The sequence below is a fragment of the Cardiocondyla obscurior genome, linkage group LG03 (genome assembly GCF_019399895.1).
Source record: "Cardiocondyla obscurior isolate alpha-2009 linkage group LG03, Cobs3.1, whole genome shotgun sequence".
Classification (NCBI taxonomy): domain Eukaryota; kingdom Metazoa; phylum Arthropoda; class Insecta; order Hymenoptera; family Formicidae; genus Cardiocondyla; species Cardiocondyla obscurior.
In genome coordinates this window covers 7,616,264-7,636,049 of record NC_091866.1, presented here as the reverse complement: position 1 = coordinate 7,636,049, position 19,786 = coordinate 7,616,264, and the positions used below count along the sequence as shown (strand labels likewise).

The window sequence follows — 19,786 nt, the reverse complement described above, 5'->3', positions numbered from 1 at the left end:
AAAAAAAAATATGGAAAAATGGGACGCAAACCGGCAACATGCAGACTTCTAGTTCGTCGCCTAGTTCTGTGCACTACGCCGTGCTTCAAAAATTCGTTCTTACGCAGTGATAGTAAAAGGACAGGCAAAACTTTAAATCGCGATTTCTCGTAAATGCTTAAGAAGTGTATCGTCTCCGAATAACATAGGAGACTTCTGTATCAATATAATATACAGGCTAAATCTCAAGAAAATCGGTGACCCAGTGGGTCTGGGCTCTCCTTGTTAGCTGGAGCGGGACATGTCACATCTGAGAAGAGCTTTAGTTGTGAGAATGTCAGACATTTACTCTGACCAGAGATGTATCATCGGAAAACAACGATGATACAAGGTAGAGTACAATGTTTTTGAATGTCTATTGAATGTTTAAATCAATTGATATATTAATATTTATCAAATAAAACTTTATGATTTTTTTGGGAAATACTGTGTTACTAACATTGATAATTGAATGATAAAATTGCTTTTTGATATATTTTATGTAAGATAATTTTTCTATTTATAAATATGTATTATTTTTTATTTTTTTTTTTTTATTAAAATAATTATTATGTTTAAAAAATTTTTTTTTATTATTTTTAAAAAAAGAAAATTACTTTAAAAAAATATTTTTAAAAAACCTTTAAAAAAAGGTAATAATCTTTAAAAGTTTTTTATAAATAAAAAAAATTTAAACTGTCCTAATAAATTTATTCGTTCTCACGGTTATACTAGAAAAGAATATAATTTCGCGTTTTTTGAATCAGAATGCATATCAAACGCTTTTTCGGTTTTACAAAAATAAAATATAGTTTCGCGTTTTTGGAAACAAAATACATATCAATGACTTTCTCAGTTTTACACAAAAATGAAATATTGTTTCACGTTTTCGGAAACAGAATGTATATCGATCGCTCTCTCTGTTTTAAATGTTTAAAATATGGTTTCACGTTAATAGAGACTAATGCGTGTCAATCGTACTCTCGGTTTTACATAAATGTAATATAATTTCACGTTAGCTGAAACAGAATACATATTGATCACTTTCTTGATTTTACAAGAATAAAATATAGTGAATTATATTTTTTAGTAGCGAAATAGGTTAAAGGTAGGATTTAAAGTGCGATCTCTCTCTTTCTCGGCGCGTAATTATAAGGTAGTGATATAAGATAGCGTAAGATTAAGTTCTTTTTTTTTTTTTGGTTTACAGGAATTGATGGACATAAGAAAATAGAAGAATGTAAAGATAGAATTTTAAGTTTAAAAATAAGGTAATATTGTAAAGCGTAGGATATAATGGTTTAAAGGTGGTGAGCGGAAGAGAAAGTAAAGGAAAGGAGGAAATTGTAAAGAAAATGGAAAAGGGGAGAACAGGAGAAAAAAGCGGTGTAAAAGGAAAGTTCTGTTTTTCATAGTGGCGATAAAAGTTTTATGTTGTAATTTGTTAGTAGATGTTTAAGTATTATGTTTAGCATTATAGTTTATAAAGAAAAAGTTATGTAAAGAATATGTATGGGACAACGAAAGTCCTGGTGTACCTCATAAAAGTTAATAAACACCTTTATATATATTTTTTAGTTTTTTTATAATATACAACGTTGATTATAGAAGTAATATTTTATTTTATGGAAAAAAATTTAGTTCTTTTATTAATCTACTCTTTTAATTTTACGTGTACGGAAAAAAAATGTATATTAATCGTTGTCTTGCTTTTTCCTAATTGTAATATAGTTTTGCGTTTTCAGAAACAGAAAGCATATCGATCGCTCTCTCGGTTTTACATGAATGAAATAGTTTTATGATTTCTGAAACAGAATATTTATCAATCACTCTTTCAGTTTTTATATGAAAATGCATATCAATCTGTCTCTCATTTTTATATGATTGAGATTTTACATTTCTTGTATATTATAAAGGATTATAAGTTATATTTTATAATATATTGTTACGCCGGGAACGGGTCGGCGAACGTCTCCGCGTTCGCGTTTCTTTCTCACACTCACACTCACTCACACTCGCGGCGCTCGAGCTCCGCGAAAGAGAAGAAGACGGATTTAGAAAACGAACAGAAAAGAGTTTAATCGGACTTAACCAAATACAACAAATACATCCGCACCAAATTAAGTTACGGGCAGAACTGTCATTTTAATCATAATCAATAATCTTCGTTCCCTTAGCAACGGGGAACCGAAACCTCGGAGCGAGCCGGCAGCTTCACGCTGCTCCGTATACCGGGTGTAACAATATATTATATGTATATTTTATCTTGTATTTCTTCTATGTTATTTATATCTGATATGTTATTTCGTGCATAGTATAAGAAAAAAATGGAAAACATAGAAAATGAATTAAACAAAATAGAAGTTTCTGATTTATTAACATCAAATGATGATATTGATAAAATACAAAATTATGATTTAACAGTGTAAGTTAATTTAATTTATTTACAATTCAATATTCTATTTATCTGTAACATAATAAAATATTTTTTATTTACATTTCTTTTTTAATTAAAATTCTATATTTAATTTACATGTTTAACCACATACTAGAGGATTAGGATTACTTATTTAACTTAAAAAAAATTTTATTAGAGAAATAATTGGATTTATTGATGGAATGGAATCGTCACGTATTGTTGGTAATAACCAACAATATAAATTATTTAAATTTTATTTAAATAATGAATCTGGTCGTAGAGTACAAGTCGTTGCGTGGAACGACGAAATTGATCGTATTTTAGTCCACGTTCGACCAAATTATGTAAGATTAAAAAAAAATTCATTTAAAATAAGATTATCAATAAACTAAAAAATTAATAACAATTAACAATTAACAATTAATAATTAACAATATATAAAAAGTATTTCAAATTTTTATAAATGTTTTATTCTATAAATAAAAAGATTATACATTTGGATGGTGTCCAAGCAAGACCGCCAAAAGTTTCTGCTTTTAATAATGGAACGACGAACTTTGAACTATTAATTAAGAGTCATAATCAAATTAATAATTTAGGGGAATATAAACCCCAACAAAATTTCGAAGATAACCCACAATTAATAAAAATGACAGATTTATATAATTCTTTATCGCAACGCGTGAGTACGTTCCTATATATTTTATTTATGCATAAAGTATCTCATAATAAATAATCCTACCTGTTTTACGTCGTGGAATAGTAATTTGATAATGAAATAAATTAATTGAATTTCAACTGTTACGTCAAGAGGATTATATTTTTATTAAATGGTTATTTGAAGAAAATCCTCAGGCTAGATATTCGTGGGTAAGGTAGGGAGTTGACGCACCACCGAATTTTGCGTGGGATTCGAGATTCGAAACCACGCTATTTTACGCGCAGATAAAATATTCAAGATTTCGGACTTAGGTTGAGCGCGTAGTTGGTTCTTTTTTTAGAAAAAGGAGGTAAATCTTTATTCTCTGGAATAAAACCGGGCGTGGTTATTTGCATATGAAGGATAATAGGGTTAATTATAAAATGATTAACTCAGAATTTTCAAAACAAAATTAACAAATTTAATATTAATTATTACGTCTAAAATATAAAAATAGATTTAACGTTTTGGCAGAAAGAATTATGAAATATGAGAACGGTTTTAATCTTATTAATAGGTATAATTTTAACATTGTATAAAAAACAGAGTGTATTTACAAGAAAATGTGTGTGTTTGTGTATAAAATGTCTATTCTGTATATAACTGTGATTTAATCTAATGTAATTTTTTCGATCTCAACTACTCTTGCCGTGGTTCTTGGAAAAACGAGATTGACTAGCCGCATCGGGGCCAGGAAAGGAAATTCCACCCCGGGGTAGTATATAAAAAAATGAGAATCAGGAGCAGAACGAGCCGCCTGTCTCCTGATCTCTTCTGGTTCGATATGGTCAGGGCCGATGGAGTAGGCCCCTTCCGGAACAGGATCTGTCCACGGAATACAGGCCCTGCGAAGGAGTTCCAGGAGAGGGTCTCTAACCTCCCTTGGTTCCGGATGCTCCTCGAGAACCTCGATACTCGGGACGGGAGATGGAGGTTGATCGAGGAAGTCTACTTCCGGGAGAGAGATGGAAACATCCTCGCCCAGAGAGTCGGCTTCCTCGGGTTCAAAAGGAGAAGGAGGCGGTGAGAGAGGAGAGGAACAGACGCAAAACTCAGCTCCGGGAAACCGTGATTCCGAGATGAGGGACGAATCGGAGGTATAAGATGGAGTCGTGGGGCGGAATTGTTCCGATCCCGGCTCCGTGGACTGATTCGAAAAGTTCAAAATGTCATCTGACGTTTCGAGGTGGTTGTTAGGAGTTTCCTCGAGTGGGACGTAGCCGAATAAAGGTTCCGGGTCTCCATGGATGGGCGACGGTAACGGAGCGCCCGGACGTGGGGACCACGGTCTCTCCTCGTTACGCGGAGTCACAAATACCTCCTCGCTTGGCGTCGCCGCGAGGCAAATATTGAAGAAAGAACCGGCGTACCAGTTCTCTTAGGTTCTTTATTTGCTTATTTTGCCGCGCCCGGTTCTTTTTTAGGGTTTTTTTGTTTTGAGATTTTACTAAAAATTATAATTTAATTTTAATTGTAATTGAACAGGATTTTACGAATTTAACAAAGAATGGGTCGAAGGAGACTCGTCACCGACGATTTCCAAAGCTTTCGACTCGTCCATCAATGAATCTCCGTAGTTCATCTTAGGCGAGGATCGTTTGCCGTTTTCTTAGCCGTGGATAGTCACCAAACTTCCAGCAACATTTCGCGGCGTAAACCACAGTAAGTCGCTGGTCATTCGACGGCGTATCTTAGCCGATATTCGGAAGTAGTTTTCCTCACTCATCAGATTCACATCAAAGTCCAATGGACGGAATCAAATCTTCGGAACTCCGACTCGGACATTCCCTTCTCTCTTTGATTGAAATTATTAAAGAACAGTTAAATTAGATAAAGACATTTAGTGGAATCGATTTTGTTAAAAGAATTGTGTTGGCGAAGTATTTATGGAATAACGATACACCGTTGTATGCCAAAAACAGAACGTGTAATAAGTCTATGAATATATAAAGAAATATAGATTCGGTTAACTAGGCGCGGTAATCACAAGAGACGCGGATGCTCTTAACAGTCACAGTAACGGCGAAAGAGTGAGCTCACGAAAAATAAAGTATATGAGGATATCGAGCTTCTCTCTCGATCACGCAGGACCGCGTGTACATTATTATAAGAGCGCGTGATATCCAAACACGTGAAGCACGCAACAAACTAATACATACTAACAGATTTTCGCGGAATACATAATTAATCGTTGAAACTTACTTTTCGGAGATCTTCTCGATGCTTCTTCTAGAGCGTGTTCTGCGATCTTGCACTGACTGGCACTCACGATAGTTTAAAGAAACGTATACGCTGGTATCTGGTATGCAAGAGAGCGTGCTCCGCCAAAACACAAGTTTTTATAAGCTCGGAAAAGGGGAGGACTATTCCCGAATTTTCACTTTTGTAGCGCGCGCGCTAGTTGTAAGTGACGTGTAGCTAGTGCTGCACGTTAGTTAGGCATATCAATGTACGGCGGCGCTGAAGTAAGAAGGCAGTTAGTAACCGATTCAAGAATAAAGAACGGTGACTTGTACGTTGTAAAAGATTATTCATCCGCTGACTCGGGTTCCCGCTTACGCCGAAATAGCACACACGCGTGCTACAATTATTCAGAAGTGGGATCTACTCACAGATCCAAGAAAACGAGAGGTGCTGACACGTAAGCTTGAGATATCGGCTGGCCACGTCCATATAGGTTAGGACGGCGGAATGGATCCGAATGCGTTAAGTGTGCGGCAACTGAAGCACGTGCTAAGGCAGCACGATTTACCTGTGGCGGGGCGAAAGGCTGAGCTTATTTTAAGAATGCAGAGAACAGATCCGTCGAACGGATGGATACAAGAGGCGGCTCAGTATGCACCAGAGGATTGTGTGCAGGGAACAGGCCGAATAGATGCGGAGGAGGATAACGTGCACGAGGAAGATCAATATGTTCTCGCGGACGAGGCCGCGACAGGAACGGCCGGGGATCTGATCAATCTTAACGCTGCTGTCCCGGCGGCACAGAAAGAGAGTTCACTGACGCGTAGAGAGCGCGAGCTAGATGCTCGAGAAATTAATATTTTGCGAACGGAACTTGAACTATTGCGTCGAGAAAATGATGCACTACGGGCATCACCGAGGAGTAGTTTGTCCACATCATCACGAACCACTCTGAGCATTCGAAACGTATGCGAGCTGCTCAGTGAATTTAACGGCAACGTAGATAATTTTGAGCGATGGAAGGCTCAAGTATTATTACTAATAAATATGTACGAGCTTGATGAGAATGCAGCTAGAATACTGGTAGGCTCGAGATTGCGAGGAAAAGCGGCTGAATGGTATGCATCACTGGTTGAACATTTGTCGATGAATGTGGATGATCTTCTGGAACGTATGAGCAGCATGTTTGGTCAACGCTTAAGCCGATTAGAGAGAAAACGATTGTTTGAGAACCGAACATGGCAAAGAAATGAAACCTTTGAAAACTACTGTCACGATAAGGTTATTTTAGGAAACAAAGTGCCTATAGAACACGAAGAGCTCATTGAGTACATAATTGACGGAATACCATCCGCGACGCTCCGAAACCAAGCAAGCATGCAATCCTTTACAACAGTGACGGAATTGACCAAGGCATTCCGTAGAGTCGAGCTCAATGTGCCAACTACACCAAAATATAGGCAAGAAAAGATGTCTGCTATGAATCCGAAAGGCAAGGATAAGGTAAATTCGAGGGGTAGTCCAGTCCCGCGAGTCAAGGATTTGGTAAGGTGTTACGCTTGCAACGAGGAGGGGCACTTTGCCAAGGATTGCCCAACCTCGAAGAAGAGGCCTAAGAAATCAGAAGTAGGTCATAAGAAGGGAACCAAGGATGCTAAAACCCAGAGACAAGTTGGATTAATTGACGATGCAGAAAAACAACCTGAGTCGCCCAGTGGTGAATCAGAAGATGAAGAGCAGTCAGAGGCTGAAAGCGAAATTCATTTGGTGGATACTCATGGAGAATCACGAGACGAGTTTCAAAGGACGGTTGAATTGAAGATTCAAGAAGGAAAATCGTTGTTCTGTGAGGCTAGAATAGATACTGGGTGTCCAGTAACTCTCATTCGTGAGAGTGAGATAGGAGATTGCTCAGTACAACCCCCGGGAATTGAATGGAAACGATATTGTGGCATAAATAACTCTAAGTTAATAGTAAAGGGTACTATTAAAGCTGATATGTGTATAGATGGTAGCTGTCAGACAGTAACCCTCGGGGTAGTTCCAGATGCCACCATGTCGGTTTCATTGTTAATTGGTAGAGATACACTAACACTATTTGGTTACAGGTTAACTCAGAGCCCAGCGTTTGACAAGGTAGTTAGTGAGCTTCTTTATATTGATACTGAGTCAAACAACAAGGAGATTAATATCAGTAACGAGATTCCGGCGAGTATTCGCAAGTCAATGAGAAACATCTATGATAATTATTACGTACGTCCTAGCCGTCCTAATTTTCCAAAAGTGCAGATGGAAGCTAAGCTAATATTGAAGGAGGCAAAACTGGTACAATTCCGCCCACGACGCTTGGGTCTAGCTGAGAAAGGAAAAGTTACAGTTATCTTGAACGATTTAGTAGAGAGGGGTATCATCAGGAAGAGCACGTCTGAGTATGCGTCACCCATCATGTTGACTCGCAAGAAGTCGGGCGAGATCAGGATGTGTGTTGATTATCGAGCGCTTAACAAGATTTTAGCGCGTGACAATTACCCGTTACCGCTTATCGACGATCAACTTGATATGTTGCGAGAAAAACAGTTTTATAGTTTGTTAGATCTTAAGGATGGGTTCCATCACATTGCGATGGCGTCTGATTCTATAAAATACACCTCGTTTGTAACCCCAATGGGTCAGTTCGAGTTTACCAGATTGCCCTTTGGTCTGAAGATAGGACCACAATTGTTTCAACGATTTCTTAATGATGTCATGGCTGAGTTGATCAGAACAAATAACGTAGTAATCTATATGGATGATATTTTGGTAGCAACTGAAACGATAAAGGAACATTTAGAGGTCCTAAAGAAAGTCTTTTCAACATTAGTGGAGAATAAACTCGAACTGAAACATGGGAAATGTGCATTCTTGTATTCTGAAATAGAGTATTTGGGATATCGAGTGTCCAAAAAGGGGATACAACCGACAGATAGAGGCATCGCTGCAGTGCGGAACTTCCCCGAGCCCACGACGACGAGAGAGGTACAGTCATTTGTTGGACTTGCCTCCTATTTTAGAAAATTTATTAAAAACTTCTCGATTATTGCGCGACCACTCTATAACCTGCGAAAAAAGGGAGTGTTATTTAAATTCGAATCTCAGGAAAAAGAGGCATTTGAAACGCTTAAAGCAAAGTTGATGGAATCACCAGTACTTGCTGTGTTTAACCCTAGGGCCTATACTGAATTGCATTGTGATGCTAGTATTCATGGGTTCGGAGCTGTTCTGCTGCAGAGACAGGCTAACAATGAGATGCACCCGGTATTTTATTTTAGTCGTCGTACTACTGAGACCGAAACTCGATATCATAGTTTCGAGCTAGAAACGTTAGCGATAGTTTATGCGTTGCGCAGATTTCGTATCTATCTACAAGACATAGCGTTTGTAATTGTATCTGATTGTAATGCGGTCACTCAGGCTATTGAAAAGCGTGATCTGAATGCACGCATAGCAAGATGGAGTCTGGAGCTTCAGCATTTCGATTTTAAACTGGTACATCGACCGGGGACCAGGATGACTCATGTCGATGCTTTAAGTCGGAATTTCGGAGTTTTGGTAGTTGAGGATAACCCTTTTGAATGGAATCTAATGGTATTACAAGAAAAAGATCCGCTTATTCGGGAGATCGCCGAGAAATTAGAAAAAGCTGAAGATCCAAACTATGAATTGCGACACGGGCTAGTTTATAAAAAGCACAGTGGGAAACTTCTGTTTCTGGTGCCAAAATCTATGGAAATACACGTACTATTCAGATACCATAACGAGATGGGTCATGTCGGTGCCGGTAAAATGATAGATTCGATCCGGCGTACGTATTGGTTCCCATCAATACGTGAAAAATGCGAGGCACATGTACGACATTGTTTAAAGTGCATATCATTTTCGCCCAGCAGTGGCCGAAAAGAAGGGTATCTGCACCCTATTCCTAAAGGAAGCATTCCATTTGAAGTCATCCATATTGACCATTTCGGGCCGGTAGATAAGAAGCTGTCATCAAAAAAGTATATTCTGTTAATAGTAGACGCATTTTCGAAGTTTGTCCGACTATTTGCGACAAAAACTACCAACTCTAAAGAAGTCATCTATTGGTTAAGTCAGTTCTTTCAAAGTTATAACAAACCAAGCACCATTGTGTCTGACCAGGGCACCGCGTTTACCTCTCAAGAGTTTGAATGCTTCCTCAAGGAACGAGGCATTCGTCACGTAAAGATTGCGGTGGGCTCACCACAGGCGAACGGTCAGGCAGAGCGACTGAACAGGGTGATCGCTCCGTGCTTAGCCAAGCTGATGAGTAATGAGAAAAACGGTCAGTGGTATAAAGTGTTGCCTGAAATAGAATACTCCATTAACAACACTGTTAGTCAGTCAACGGGCAAAAGCCCAAGCCAATTGGTATTCAGTATAGAACAGCGAGGCACTCACACTGATCAGTTAAGAGATATTTTAAAAGCTCTCAATGATCCTCCATTTCGGGATTTAGCCGCGTTGCGTGCCCAAGCGGCCGAACATAACTTGCGCTCGCAACAGCGTCAGAAGAATTACTATGACCAACGACGTAAAGCACCTAAATTATATAACCCAGGAGATTTAGTGATGCTCCGCAATTTTGACAGCACTCCTGGCGTTAGCCGAAAGACTATCCCTCAGTTCAGGGGGCCATATGAAATTACCAAGGTATTAAGAAATAATCGTTACGTTGTGTCAGACCCGCCGAACTTACAGAATACTCAACGATCCTACTCGGGCATCTGGGATGTTGCTAATTTACGCCCTTGGGTAAATCCCAATGCCTGAGTCGCTAACAAAAAACCGATGCTTTACTATTATTATCATATATGTATTACTCACCATTATATTTAAACTACTTTACTATTGTATTTATCGTATTAGTTGATAAGTTCTGCCACCACCGTTGAATTTTACTATTCAAGATACCGCTCGCCCGTTATAATTTCTTATTTAGTTTACTTTCTAGTTTGGAGGACCAAACTATACAGGATGGCCGAATTGTAGCGCGCGCGCTAGTTGTAAGTGACGTGTAGCTAGTGCTGCACGTTAGTTAGGCATATCAATGTACGGCGGCGCTGAAGTAAGAAGGCAGTTAGTAACCGATTCAAGAATAAAGAACGGTGACTTGTACGTTGTAAAAGATTATTCATCCGCTGACTCGGGTTCCCGCTTACGCCGAAATAGCACACACGCGTGCTACACTTTTCTGAAATTCAAATCTTTCATTTGCTGAGCATGTTCCTCCACTTTTCCTATCTTATAATTATTGGGCATTCGCACCCCATCCCTTCTCTATTTTCTTAAACTTCTAAGTTTTTGCCCTTAGTTTCTAGATTTTGGTGAGAAGTTCCCGAGATCCATTGGTTTTTAGGAATAAGATGTCTACCCCCGCCTCAAAGAGTTATCCCTTCCAAGCCTTCCAGAATTTTTTATCATTTTTAGAGAGATGGTGGGAAAACTTTTACCATCTGTATGACGCACTGTGTTACCTGATTTTATTGCTTTTGTCTGCACCACATACTCCAGTAATCACGGGCCTTTCGCGCCCTTGGTTTTTCTAAGGCTCAGGATCTATGTGCAATTACATTTTAAGAAAAAGTTATTTTTTCCTTTTCTGTGATGGACAGGCTATCAGAGTTGAAATATTTATGAGCCTTTAGATTTTGATTTTTTTTTCATGTCCAGACAAATTTCTTTTGTCTGGTTTTTGTTGGCGCCCGTTTACAATTTTTTGCATGTTTTTTATGCTTTCACGCAACAACTTGTGCCGGAATATGTTAGTGTTATGAATTGTCTTTCTGGAAGGTTCTGAAGTTTTTCTTTTGTATTACAATGGACTACGGTCTACCTTCCCCTTAACTAAATTTTCTAATACGTGTCGAAAAAAAGAGACGCGGAGTCGGAGACGTAACACAACTTTCTAATTAAAATTTTCTTTTGTATTATTTCATATATTAGATAAATTCTAATTTTTTATATAAAGTTCTAGATTGTTTTGTTAAAACCAATTTTGCTGAAAATTCTGAAAATAAGCAAAATAAAAAAATTGGTTTTACAAACAAAGACTATTTTGATAAAGACATACATAAGAGGGATTGTATAAAAATAACTGGAGTAATTCAAACGTCAGGTAAAAAAAAAATAAAATATATATATAATGTTTACTTTACATACAATTCTTAAATTCCTTTTGTTCCAAATCTTTTTTTAATTTTTTTAATTTTAATATAATATTATCATTATAAAAAAAAGAAAAACATTTTTTATATATTTATTCCTTCTTTTTTATTTATACTTTACACATTTTCTATTCTTTCCATTTTTTTATATTTACACATTCTTAAATTTATTCATTCTTCTACTTTCTAATCCAATGTTTTCTCATTAATTAATTTTAATATATTTTTATAGATCCAATACATTTAATGGTAAATAATCTAAGTAATATTATTAAATTAAACGATCATATGCCATTTTCAAAATTATTACAAGGAATAAATACTCCCAAACGTAAAGCAAACGAAAATTTACTAAAAGTAATTTATAATAATAATAATATATAATTAAATAATAATATTTATAATTATAATAATTTATATAAAATATATTATTATTTCAGAATCAAAATGAAAGAAAGAAAAAGACATTAAACAAAAATTAATTTACGTTTAAAATTAAAAAAATATATTAATCTATTTTTATGTTAATTATAATTACTAAATTAAAAAATGTTAAATCTTGTATTAATATATTATAATTATATTTAGTAATGTTTATCTTATTTTATATGTTAATTATGTTTATAAAAAAATTTTAATATAATTAAAAGCAAATAATAAAATAAATTGTTAATTAAAAAAAATTTTATAATATTATTTTCTTTTAGTATTACGTTGTTTTAAGAACACAAATTGTACCTGATGGAATTACAAGACATCGATAAACGTAAGAGAATATCTAAATATAATTTTATATAAGGTAACAGAGATCTCTCTTTCTCTCTCTCGGCGCGTAATTAATAAGGTAGAGGTGTAAGAAGGCGTAGGATATAATTTTTATTTTCAGGAATTGATACAAGAAGACAGAAGATTGTAAAGGTAGAAATAAGTTAAAGATAATGGGTGCGTTCACGACACTTAACAGTTGTGCAACTGTTGAGTAATTTTCTTCTGAACGCTACTGATCAGTGTGCTCACTTCCAACATGTTTAGTGAGCGATCGCCATTTTTCTCATCAGAAAAATTTGTCGCTACCTGTGCTCATCAGTTTCCGCTTTAACATGGCGCAGCCCATACTGGAGATAAATAATGAAGAAAATGTACAAAATAATAATATATATAGTTGAAAATATATATATAATAATATTGAATATACAGTAACTGACACATATGATGTGCATCAGCTATTATGTGATGGTAAGCAGTAATGTGATAAACGAATTTACGTATATAATATTTAGATATATTAATGTTAATATTCATAACTTTAAATTAACTTTAAATTTCTAATTGTAGACAAACAAAAGGGGAAGTCTTGTGTAAATTTTATAACCTAAAACTTATTATGATAAATAGCGTAAAATATTATTTTTATCGTGTCTTTTCCCGTGTCAAATTGACGCGTCCATTGAAGATCTTAACTGCGCAAAATCGCGCATTCACAAAAAGTAGCGTTCAGGGTACCGCTCTATCGCTCTCTGAGCGCTCTTACAACAGTTGCACAACTGTTGAGTTGTCGTGAATGCACCCAATGTAATGTTGTAAGGCGAAGGTATAGAAAGGATCAAAGGTGGCGAGCAGAAAAATGTAAAAGTAAAGGAGAAAATTTTAAAGAGAAGGAAAAGGAAATAGAATGGAAAAAAAAAGCGGCGAAAAGTGTTATGTTATGTCATGTTTTATATGTTAACTATTATGTTTATAAATATTGTTTATGAAAAAAGAAATGTAAAGAAAATCTATGGGATACGAAAGTCCCGGTGTACCTCAAAGGAGTCAAATAAACACCTTATATATATATAAGATAACAGAGAATTTATGATACTGTTACAGTTAAAAAAAAATAATAATAAATCTAAATAAATAATAATTATTATTATTTAAATTAATTAATTTTTTAACAGAAATAATAGTAAATATATATAAAGGTGTTTATTCATCTCCTTGGAGGTACACCGGGACTTTCGCATCCCACAGATTTGTTTTACATTTTCTTATAAACTATATCTTAAAACTTCATACTTATTATATAACAAAAACAAAATACTTTCCGCCACTTTTTCGTTCCTTTCTATATCCTTTTCCTTTTCTTAACAAATTCCTCCTTTTCTTTTACATTTTTCCTTCTCATCATCATTACACCCTTACATATCTACGCATTACAACTTGTCTTATTTCTAACTTATTTTTATTTTTATAAACTTCTTTCTTCCTGCAACAATTCCTGAAAATAAAACTTACATCCTACGCCTTTTTACGCTTCTATTCTAATTCTATTACTTGCGCGTTGAGAGAGAGAGAGATCACACTTTCATTCATACCTTTACTATATTCCGCCTTATTTTACCTTAAATTCTACCTTTGGACCCCGCTTCCGACGCTCTTTATTTTATTTCTTTATTTTTTTAACTCCCTTATTCTTTCCAAAGTTTCTAACCAATCAACCCCCCTTCCTTCCCCTCCCAGAATTTCCTCCACCATTTCCTCCCAACTATTCTCGTTTCCCCAGTCTATACATTCCTCCCATATATGTTCCCACGTTTCTTCCTTCTTCAAACAAATTCTACATTTCCTATTCTCTTCCCCCTCCCAATATTTATTTCCTCTCATTTCCTCCCCTAATCTAAATTTTGCCACTCTTTGCCATTTTTCTTCCTTCCACCCCAATTTCAAATATCCTGGTATCCCTTCCTCTTTCACTTTTTTATAATACTTATTGAATCTTGACTCTCTTATTTTTTTCCATCTTTCCTCTCTTTACCATTCTTTATCCTTTTCCACCAAATATTCCCCCCTTATTTCCCCTCTTTCTCTTAGATCTTTCACCTCTTTTCCAGACCACCCAAATTTTTCAAAAAATTCCTCTCTTTCTTTTTCCCATTTTCCTTTGCTTCTTCCCTCCCTTGCTCTTCCCTTCATTTCTTCCCAGCACCATTTTGCTAAAACTCCTCCTTTCCCTTCATCTAGCCGTTTTTCATATTTCCATGCTCTCATCCCTGCTCTACCTTTCAATTTATCCCTCTGTAGTTCTTCTCTCACCATATATCCTGGTACATATCTTCTTACTCCCAGCACCCATCTCAAGTATTTTTCCTGTAATATCTCCACCTCTTCTCTTTCCTTTCATCCTCATATTTCCACGCCATAATTAATAACCGACCATACCAGTTTATCAAATAGCCATATTCTTTTACTCCAATCTTTTCCGAATTTTCTTTTACCTATACTCCACACCTGCCCCATTATTCTTGCCGCTCTTTTTACTCTGTCCTTTACATGCTCTTTCTGCTCTCCATTTCTCATGATTATGTATCCCAAATACTTGAAACTTTTTACTTCCTCTATTTCTTCCCCTTTCCATACCCATTTAGTTTTTTTCCATCTCCCTCCCCCCTTTCTACACCTCATTATCTTTGTTTTCTTTACATTCACTTCCAATTCCTTTTCCTTTACATATTCTTCCATGTTTTTAATCATTCCTTTCATCCCTGCCTCATTTTCTGCCAGTAGTGCAATGTCATCCGCGTATGCCAGCGAGTAAACCCTCCTGTCTTTCATTCTTATACCCCCCATCCTCCTTTTTCTAGTTCTTCGTCTATGTCCGCCAACAAGAGTGTGAACAGGCTGGGGCTAAGCGGACACCCCTGTCTTACTCCCTTTATCGTCCAAAACCTTTTCCCTTCTTTATCTTTCACCTTAACTTTATTCACTGTTTCCATTAATATTTCCTCACATCTTTTTATTAATCCCTCTCTTATCCCTCTTTTCTTCATTGTTTCCACCAATTTTCTTTTATCTACAGAGTCAAAAGCCACTCTCATATCTATAAACACTATTACCATTTTTCCTTCCTTTTCCTCTATCTTCTTATTTAGCAGGTAATTTAACACATATATTTGATCCACTGTCCCCATGTCTCTTATAAAATCGGCCTGACTCTGCGGTAATATTCCTTTTTCTTCTATATCCTTTCTTAATCTTTCTGCTAACACAGATGCATACACTTTGTACGCAGTCTGTGTCAACGTTATCCCTCTATACTCTTCTACTTTTTCACCTTTTCCTCTTTTTAACACCGGAACTACCACACCTTCTCTCCATTCCTCCGGCATCCCCTCCCCCCTCCATACTTTTTTGCACATTTCCCATAATTTCTCTTTTACTTCCCCCCCTCCCCATTTCCATATTTCATTTTCTAAACCATCACTTCCTGCTGCTTTTCTTTTTTTCAACCTTCTTATTACATTTTCAAATTCTTCTCTATTTATATCTTCCTCATTGTCTTCTATTCTCTCTCCTCCTATTTCTTCTCTTACTCTCCATTCCACTCCTCCTAACATTTCCTTAAAATATCCGTCCCATTCTTCAATCTTTATTTTTTCCTCCACTTCTTCCTTTTTTTTCTTCCCTTGTTTACGACTTTCCATACTTCTCCCTCTGTTGTAATCTTTTCTATTTCTTTCTCCCATCTCATCTTTTCTTGCAAATTTTTCTCCTCACATAGCTTCTTATATTCACTTTTCTTCTTTTTATAATTCTCCTCACTCCCTTCCCCCTTCCTCCATTTTTGCATTTCTTCTTTTACTTCACCTTTTTTCCTTTTACAATCCTCATTCCACCATCTTTCTTTTGGTTTTTCCCCCTCCTCTTTTTTCATTTCCTTTTTAACTACTTTCTTTGTTTTTTCCACTTCCTTACTAAAACTTCTCCAATTTTCCTCCGTATTGTTTTTTTTCTCTCTTTCTTCTTTATATTTTTCCCTGAAAATTTTCCTCTTCTTCTCACTCCAAGCTAGTCTCGTGCTCTTTTTTTTACCACATTTACATCTTCTCCTCTTCCCTCCCTCCCTTTTTATCGTCACTATTAAGGGTAAGTGGTCTGAGTCCACTTCCTCCCCCACCTTCATTTCTACTATTTCTCCTTTTGATTCCACGTTACTGATCACATAGTCTATCACTGTTTTTCCTCTTCCCCCTACATATGTCCATTTACCCTCTTCATCTCCTCTTGTACAACCATTGACTATTCCCCATCCTGCTTCTTCCAAAACTTTACAAAATTTTTTTCCTTTTCCTGTAATTTTTTTATCCTTTGTTTTCCTTTTTCTCTCTTCCTTATCTTCTTCTCCTTTTTCATCATCCCATAACCCGCTCTCTTCTCCCGTTCTCACATTAAAGTCTCCCCCTATCAGATATCTCGTTCCTTCCTCTTTTTCATCCATCCAATTTCTCATAATCTCTGTTATGTCTTCTAAATCCTCATTTACATATACCCCTGCTATTTTTCACCATACTTTTCCACTTTTTATCTTTATTCCTATCATTCCTTTTCTATCTTCAAATTCTAATTCTCTTTCTCCTTCCAATTCCTCCTTCCATCCCATCACCATTCCCCCCATTGCCCTCCCCTTTTTATTTTTCTTTTCTGCCCCCTTATTTATCCATTTGTAGCCCTTTGGCAGTCTGCTTCTTAACCCCTTCCATTTTTTTTCTTCCAACCAAGTTTCACACATATAAATCACATCCCATTTCTCCATGTTCTTCCAGAAATCTTCATCCTTGTTTTCTATTCCTGCCACGTTCCAAAAAACTATTCTCACGTTTCTATCTTTTATCTTCGCCTTTTCCTTTCCTCTCTCCTTTTTCTCCTTTTCTTTTTTTTTTTCCTTTTATCTTTCCTTTTTCCGTTTTTTTCTTTGTCCTTTTCTTTTCCTCCTTCCTCATCTTTTCTTTCCACTTTTTTCAACTCATTTCCTTCTCTTCTTCCGCCCTTTTTCAAAAACTTGCATTTAATCTATCTACTATCACCCTCTTTCTTTTATTTCCTTCTTTTTCAAACTCTTTCGCTCCATTCCATTTTCTCAATTCTTCCTTCAAATCATCCCATATCCACATTTCTTTATTTACCCATATCTTCTTGTATCCTATTTTTACCTGTTTTCCTTCTCTTTTCAATCTATCCGCTTTTCTCTTTATGAGCCATTCCACTTTCCTTTCATATTCTGTCAGATCGTCTCCTATCCATTCCGTCCTGTCCTTCAGTTTTCCCTTGCATCTTAGTATTTCCAGTTTTTCTTTAAAGTTTTCCATCTTTACCCACACCATACCATAACCTCCTTTATTCACTCCTCCTATTTTATTTACATCCTCTATCTTTGCTTTCACACCTGTTGCTTCAATTATTTCTTCCACTTGTTCTTTCAACGCCTTTTTTTCTTCACTTTTTATCTTTATACCTTTTATTATTAAATTGTTTTTCCTCCATTCTTTCTTTTCTCTTTCTTTTGCCATTTCCAACATTCTCGTTCTTTCTTCTAGACTTAAAACCTTTCCCTGTATCTCTGCTGGTATTTTCATTTTACCTCCCTCATATTTTTTTTCCCTTATTTTTTTTCCATTCCATCTATTCTTTTCTCTAAATCTATCTTCTCTTTTTTCCATATTTTCTTCAAGTCTTCTATTTCCTTTCTGATTTGTATCTTTATTTCCCTTACCTCCTCCATCTGCGCTTGGATCCTTGCGAATCCACTTCTCATCTCCTTTATCACCTCTTCAAAACCTTCCTTGCTTATTCCTCCTTCACCACCCTCTTCTGTTGCTTTCACCGGCGATCTATAAACTTTCACACTCTTCCTAAATCCTTCCAAACCCTCTATTTCGCCTTTTTCCTCCTGCCTTTCCTTCCTTTTCTCCCCTTGCTTCCATGCTTCCATAATTGGCAAGCTGTTGGACCTTTCCCTTCTTAACAATTCTACCTTTGCAGGTCTACCCATTTTCTTCTTTATTTTCTCTTCTCCCTTTTCCTCTTTTCTTTCTTCACTTCCACTCTCCACACTTTCCTTTTCCTGGTCACTCATTTTCCAAATCTTCTTTATCTCTTTTCCCTTTGTCTTTGTTACCTCTTACTCTCTCCTTTACCCCCTTGCCTTCCTCCTTTCCTTTGTCTTACACACGGTTTTTTCCCCGTCACCGCCAACCTAACCTCAAAAAAACTCCACTTTATACCTTCCCCGATTTCTCCCTTTATTCTTACCTCTGCTCTTTACCTTCACTTGCCCTCCTTAAAAACCCTTCCCTCTTTCCCTCAAACCAACCCTTTACCTCTGAAAAACTATTTTACTCCCACAAGACCTTTTTCTACACGCACTCGCTCAGACACACAACCGTTCGCTCTGCAATCGGAAACGAAAGTCTAATAATAGTAAATAATAACAACCATATTATTAATAATAATAACAATAAAAAAAATTTATAAAAGATAATTTTGAATTAAATAAATCAAAAAACTAAAAATTTATTTTGTCTGTTAAATATCTACTTACAGAAAAATATAATAGTCTGTTTACACGTAATTAACAAATATTAATCAAAATAACAATTGTTAAAATATATGCGCTTTAAACAATAATTATAAATTTAACTTTAAATAAGATCGAATCAATTTACAAATAAATAATTCTTAGTAGACCGGATACGCTACGTGACTCTGTGTCAATTAGATAAGAAAGGGAATAAACCTCTTAAGACAAAGGTCCGGGAAGCCCCTTTCTGGACCAAAGATAAAAACTAATATCGGGACTACCTCACTTGAAAAAGAGTCGTCGTCGGGTACAGACGTGTCACATATTGAAACCTCCTTAAATACCGTTCTATATTCTTTTATGTTATTTTATAAAGTGTGTGTAAAACCAAAATTAAATATATACCAGTGTTTGTGAAATAAAGAGTTTTTTTATTACAAAAATTATCCACGCGCCCAAAATAATTTTTCAACAATAATAATAACAATAATAACAATAATAATAATTTTTAAAAAATAATTTACAATTTAAAAAATCTGTTTAAAAGTCTCATTTGTCTTTTGAGTATCTACTTACTGAAAAATAGAAGTCTGTTAACACGTGATTAACATGAACCAATCATATGAAACTCAATATATCCATTTGTATATTACTATTTTGTTAAAATATTAATGTAATAATGTATTTGTTCATTTTTGAAACAAAAATTAAAAAACAAAATATACAAATAGTATTATAAATATAGAATATTTAAAAATTTGTAAAATAACACTCATAGAATAATAGATTTCGATAAAATAAATATAAGTCCAAAAAAGGATATATGCTTTTTATAATCAAAAAACCGAAACATGAATTTTAAAGATGTATAATAATCTTTTACTTGGTAGTATTGTCTAAAGAAGTTA

The 19,786-nt window shown here is 35.6% G+C and overlaps 2 protein-coding genes across 2 annotated transcripts; both read right to left on the bottom strand.

Annotated features, from left to right (window-relative positions):
* Window positions 1-17,352: 17,352 nt before the first annotated feature.
* On the bottom strand, window positions 17,353-17,934 carry LOC139101278 (uncharacterized). The gene has a single exon (XM_070654311.1). It carries the CDS (start codon window positions 17,932-17,934, stop codon window positions 17,353-17,355), a length of 582 nt encoding a protein of 193 aa, XP_070510412.1.
* Window positions 17,935-17,960: 26 nt separating this feature from the next.
* Window positions 17,961-18,434, bottom strand: LOC139101277 (MAP7 domain-containing protein 2-like). The gene has a single exon (XM_070654310.1). It carries the CDS (start codon window positions 18,432-18,434, stop codon window positions 17,961-17,963), a length of 474 nt encoding a protein of 157 aa, XP_070510411.1.
* Window positions 18,435-19,786: the final 1,352 nt, after the last annotated feature.

Bases quoted from the DNA above. Each gene is read 5' to 3' on its own strand.
- LOC139101278 (XM_070654311.1), bottom strand. From the start codon at position 17,934: ATGAAAATACCAGCAGAGATACAGGGAAAGGTTTTAAGTCTAGAAGAA.
- LOC139101277 (XM_070654310.1), bottom strand. From the start codon at position 18,434: ATGAGTGACCAGGAAAAGGAAAGTGTGGAGAGTGGAAGTGAAGAAAGA.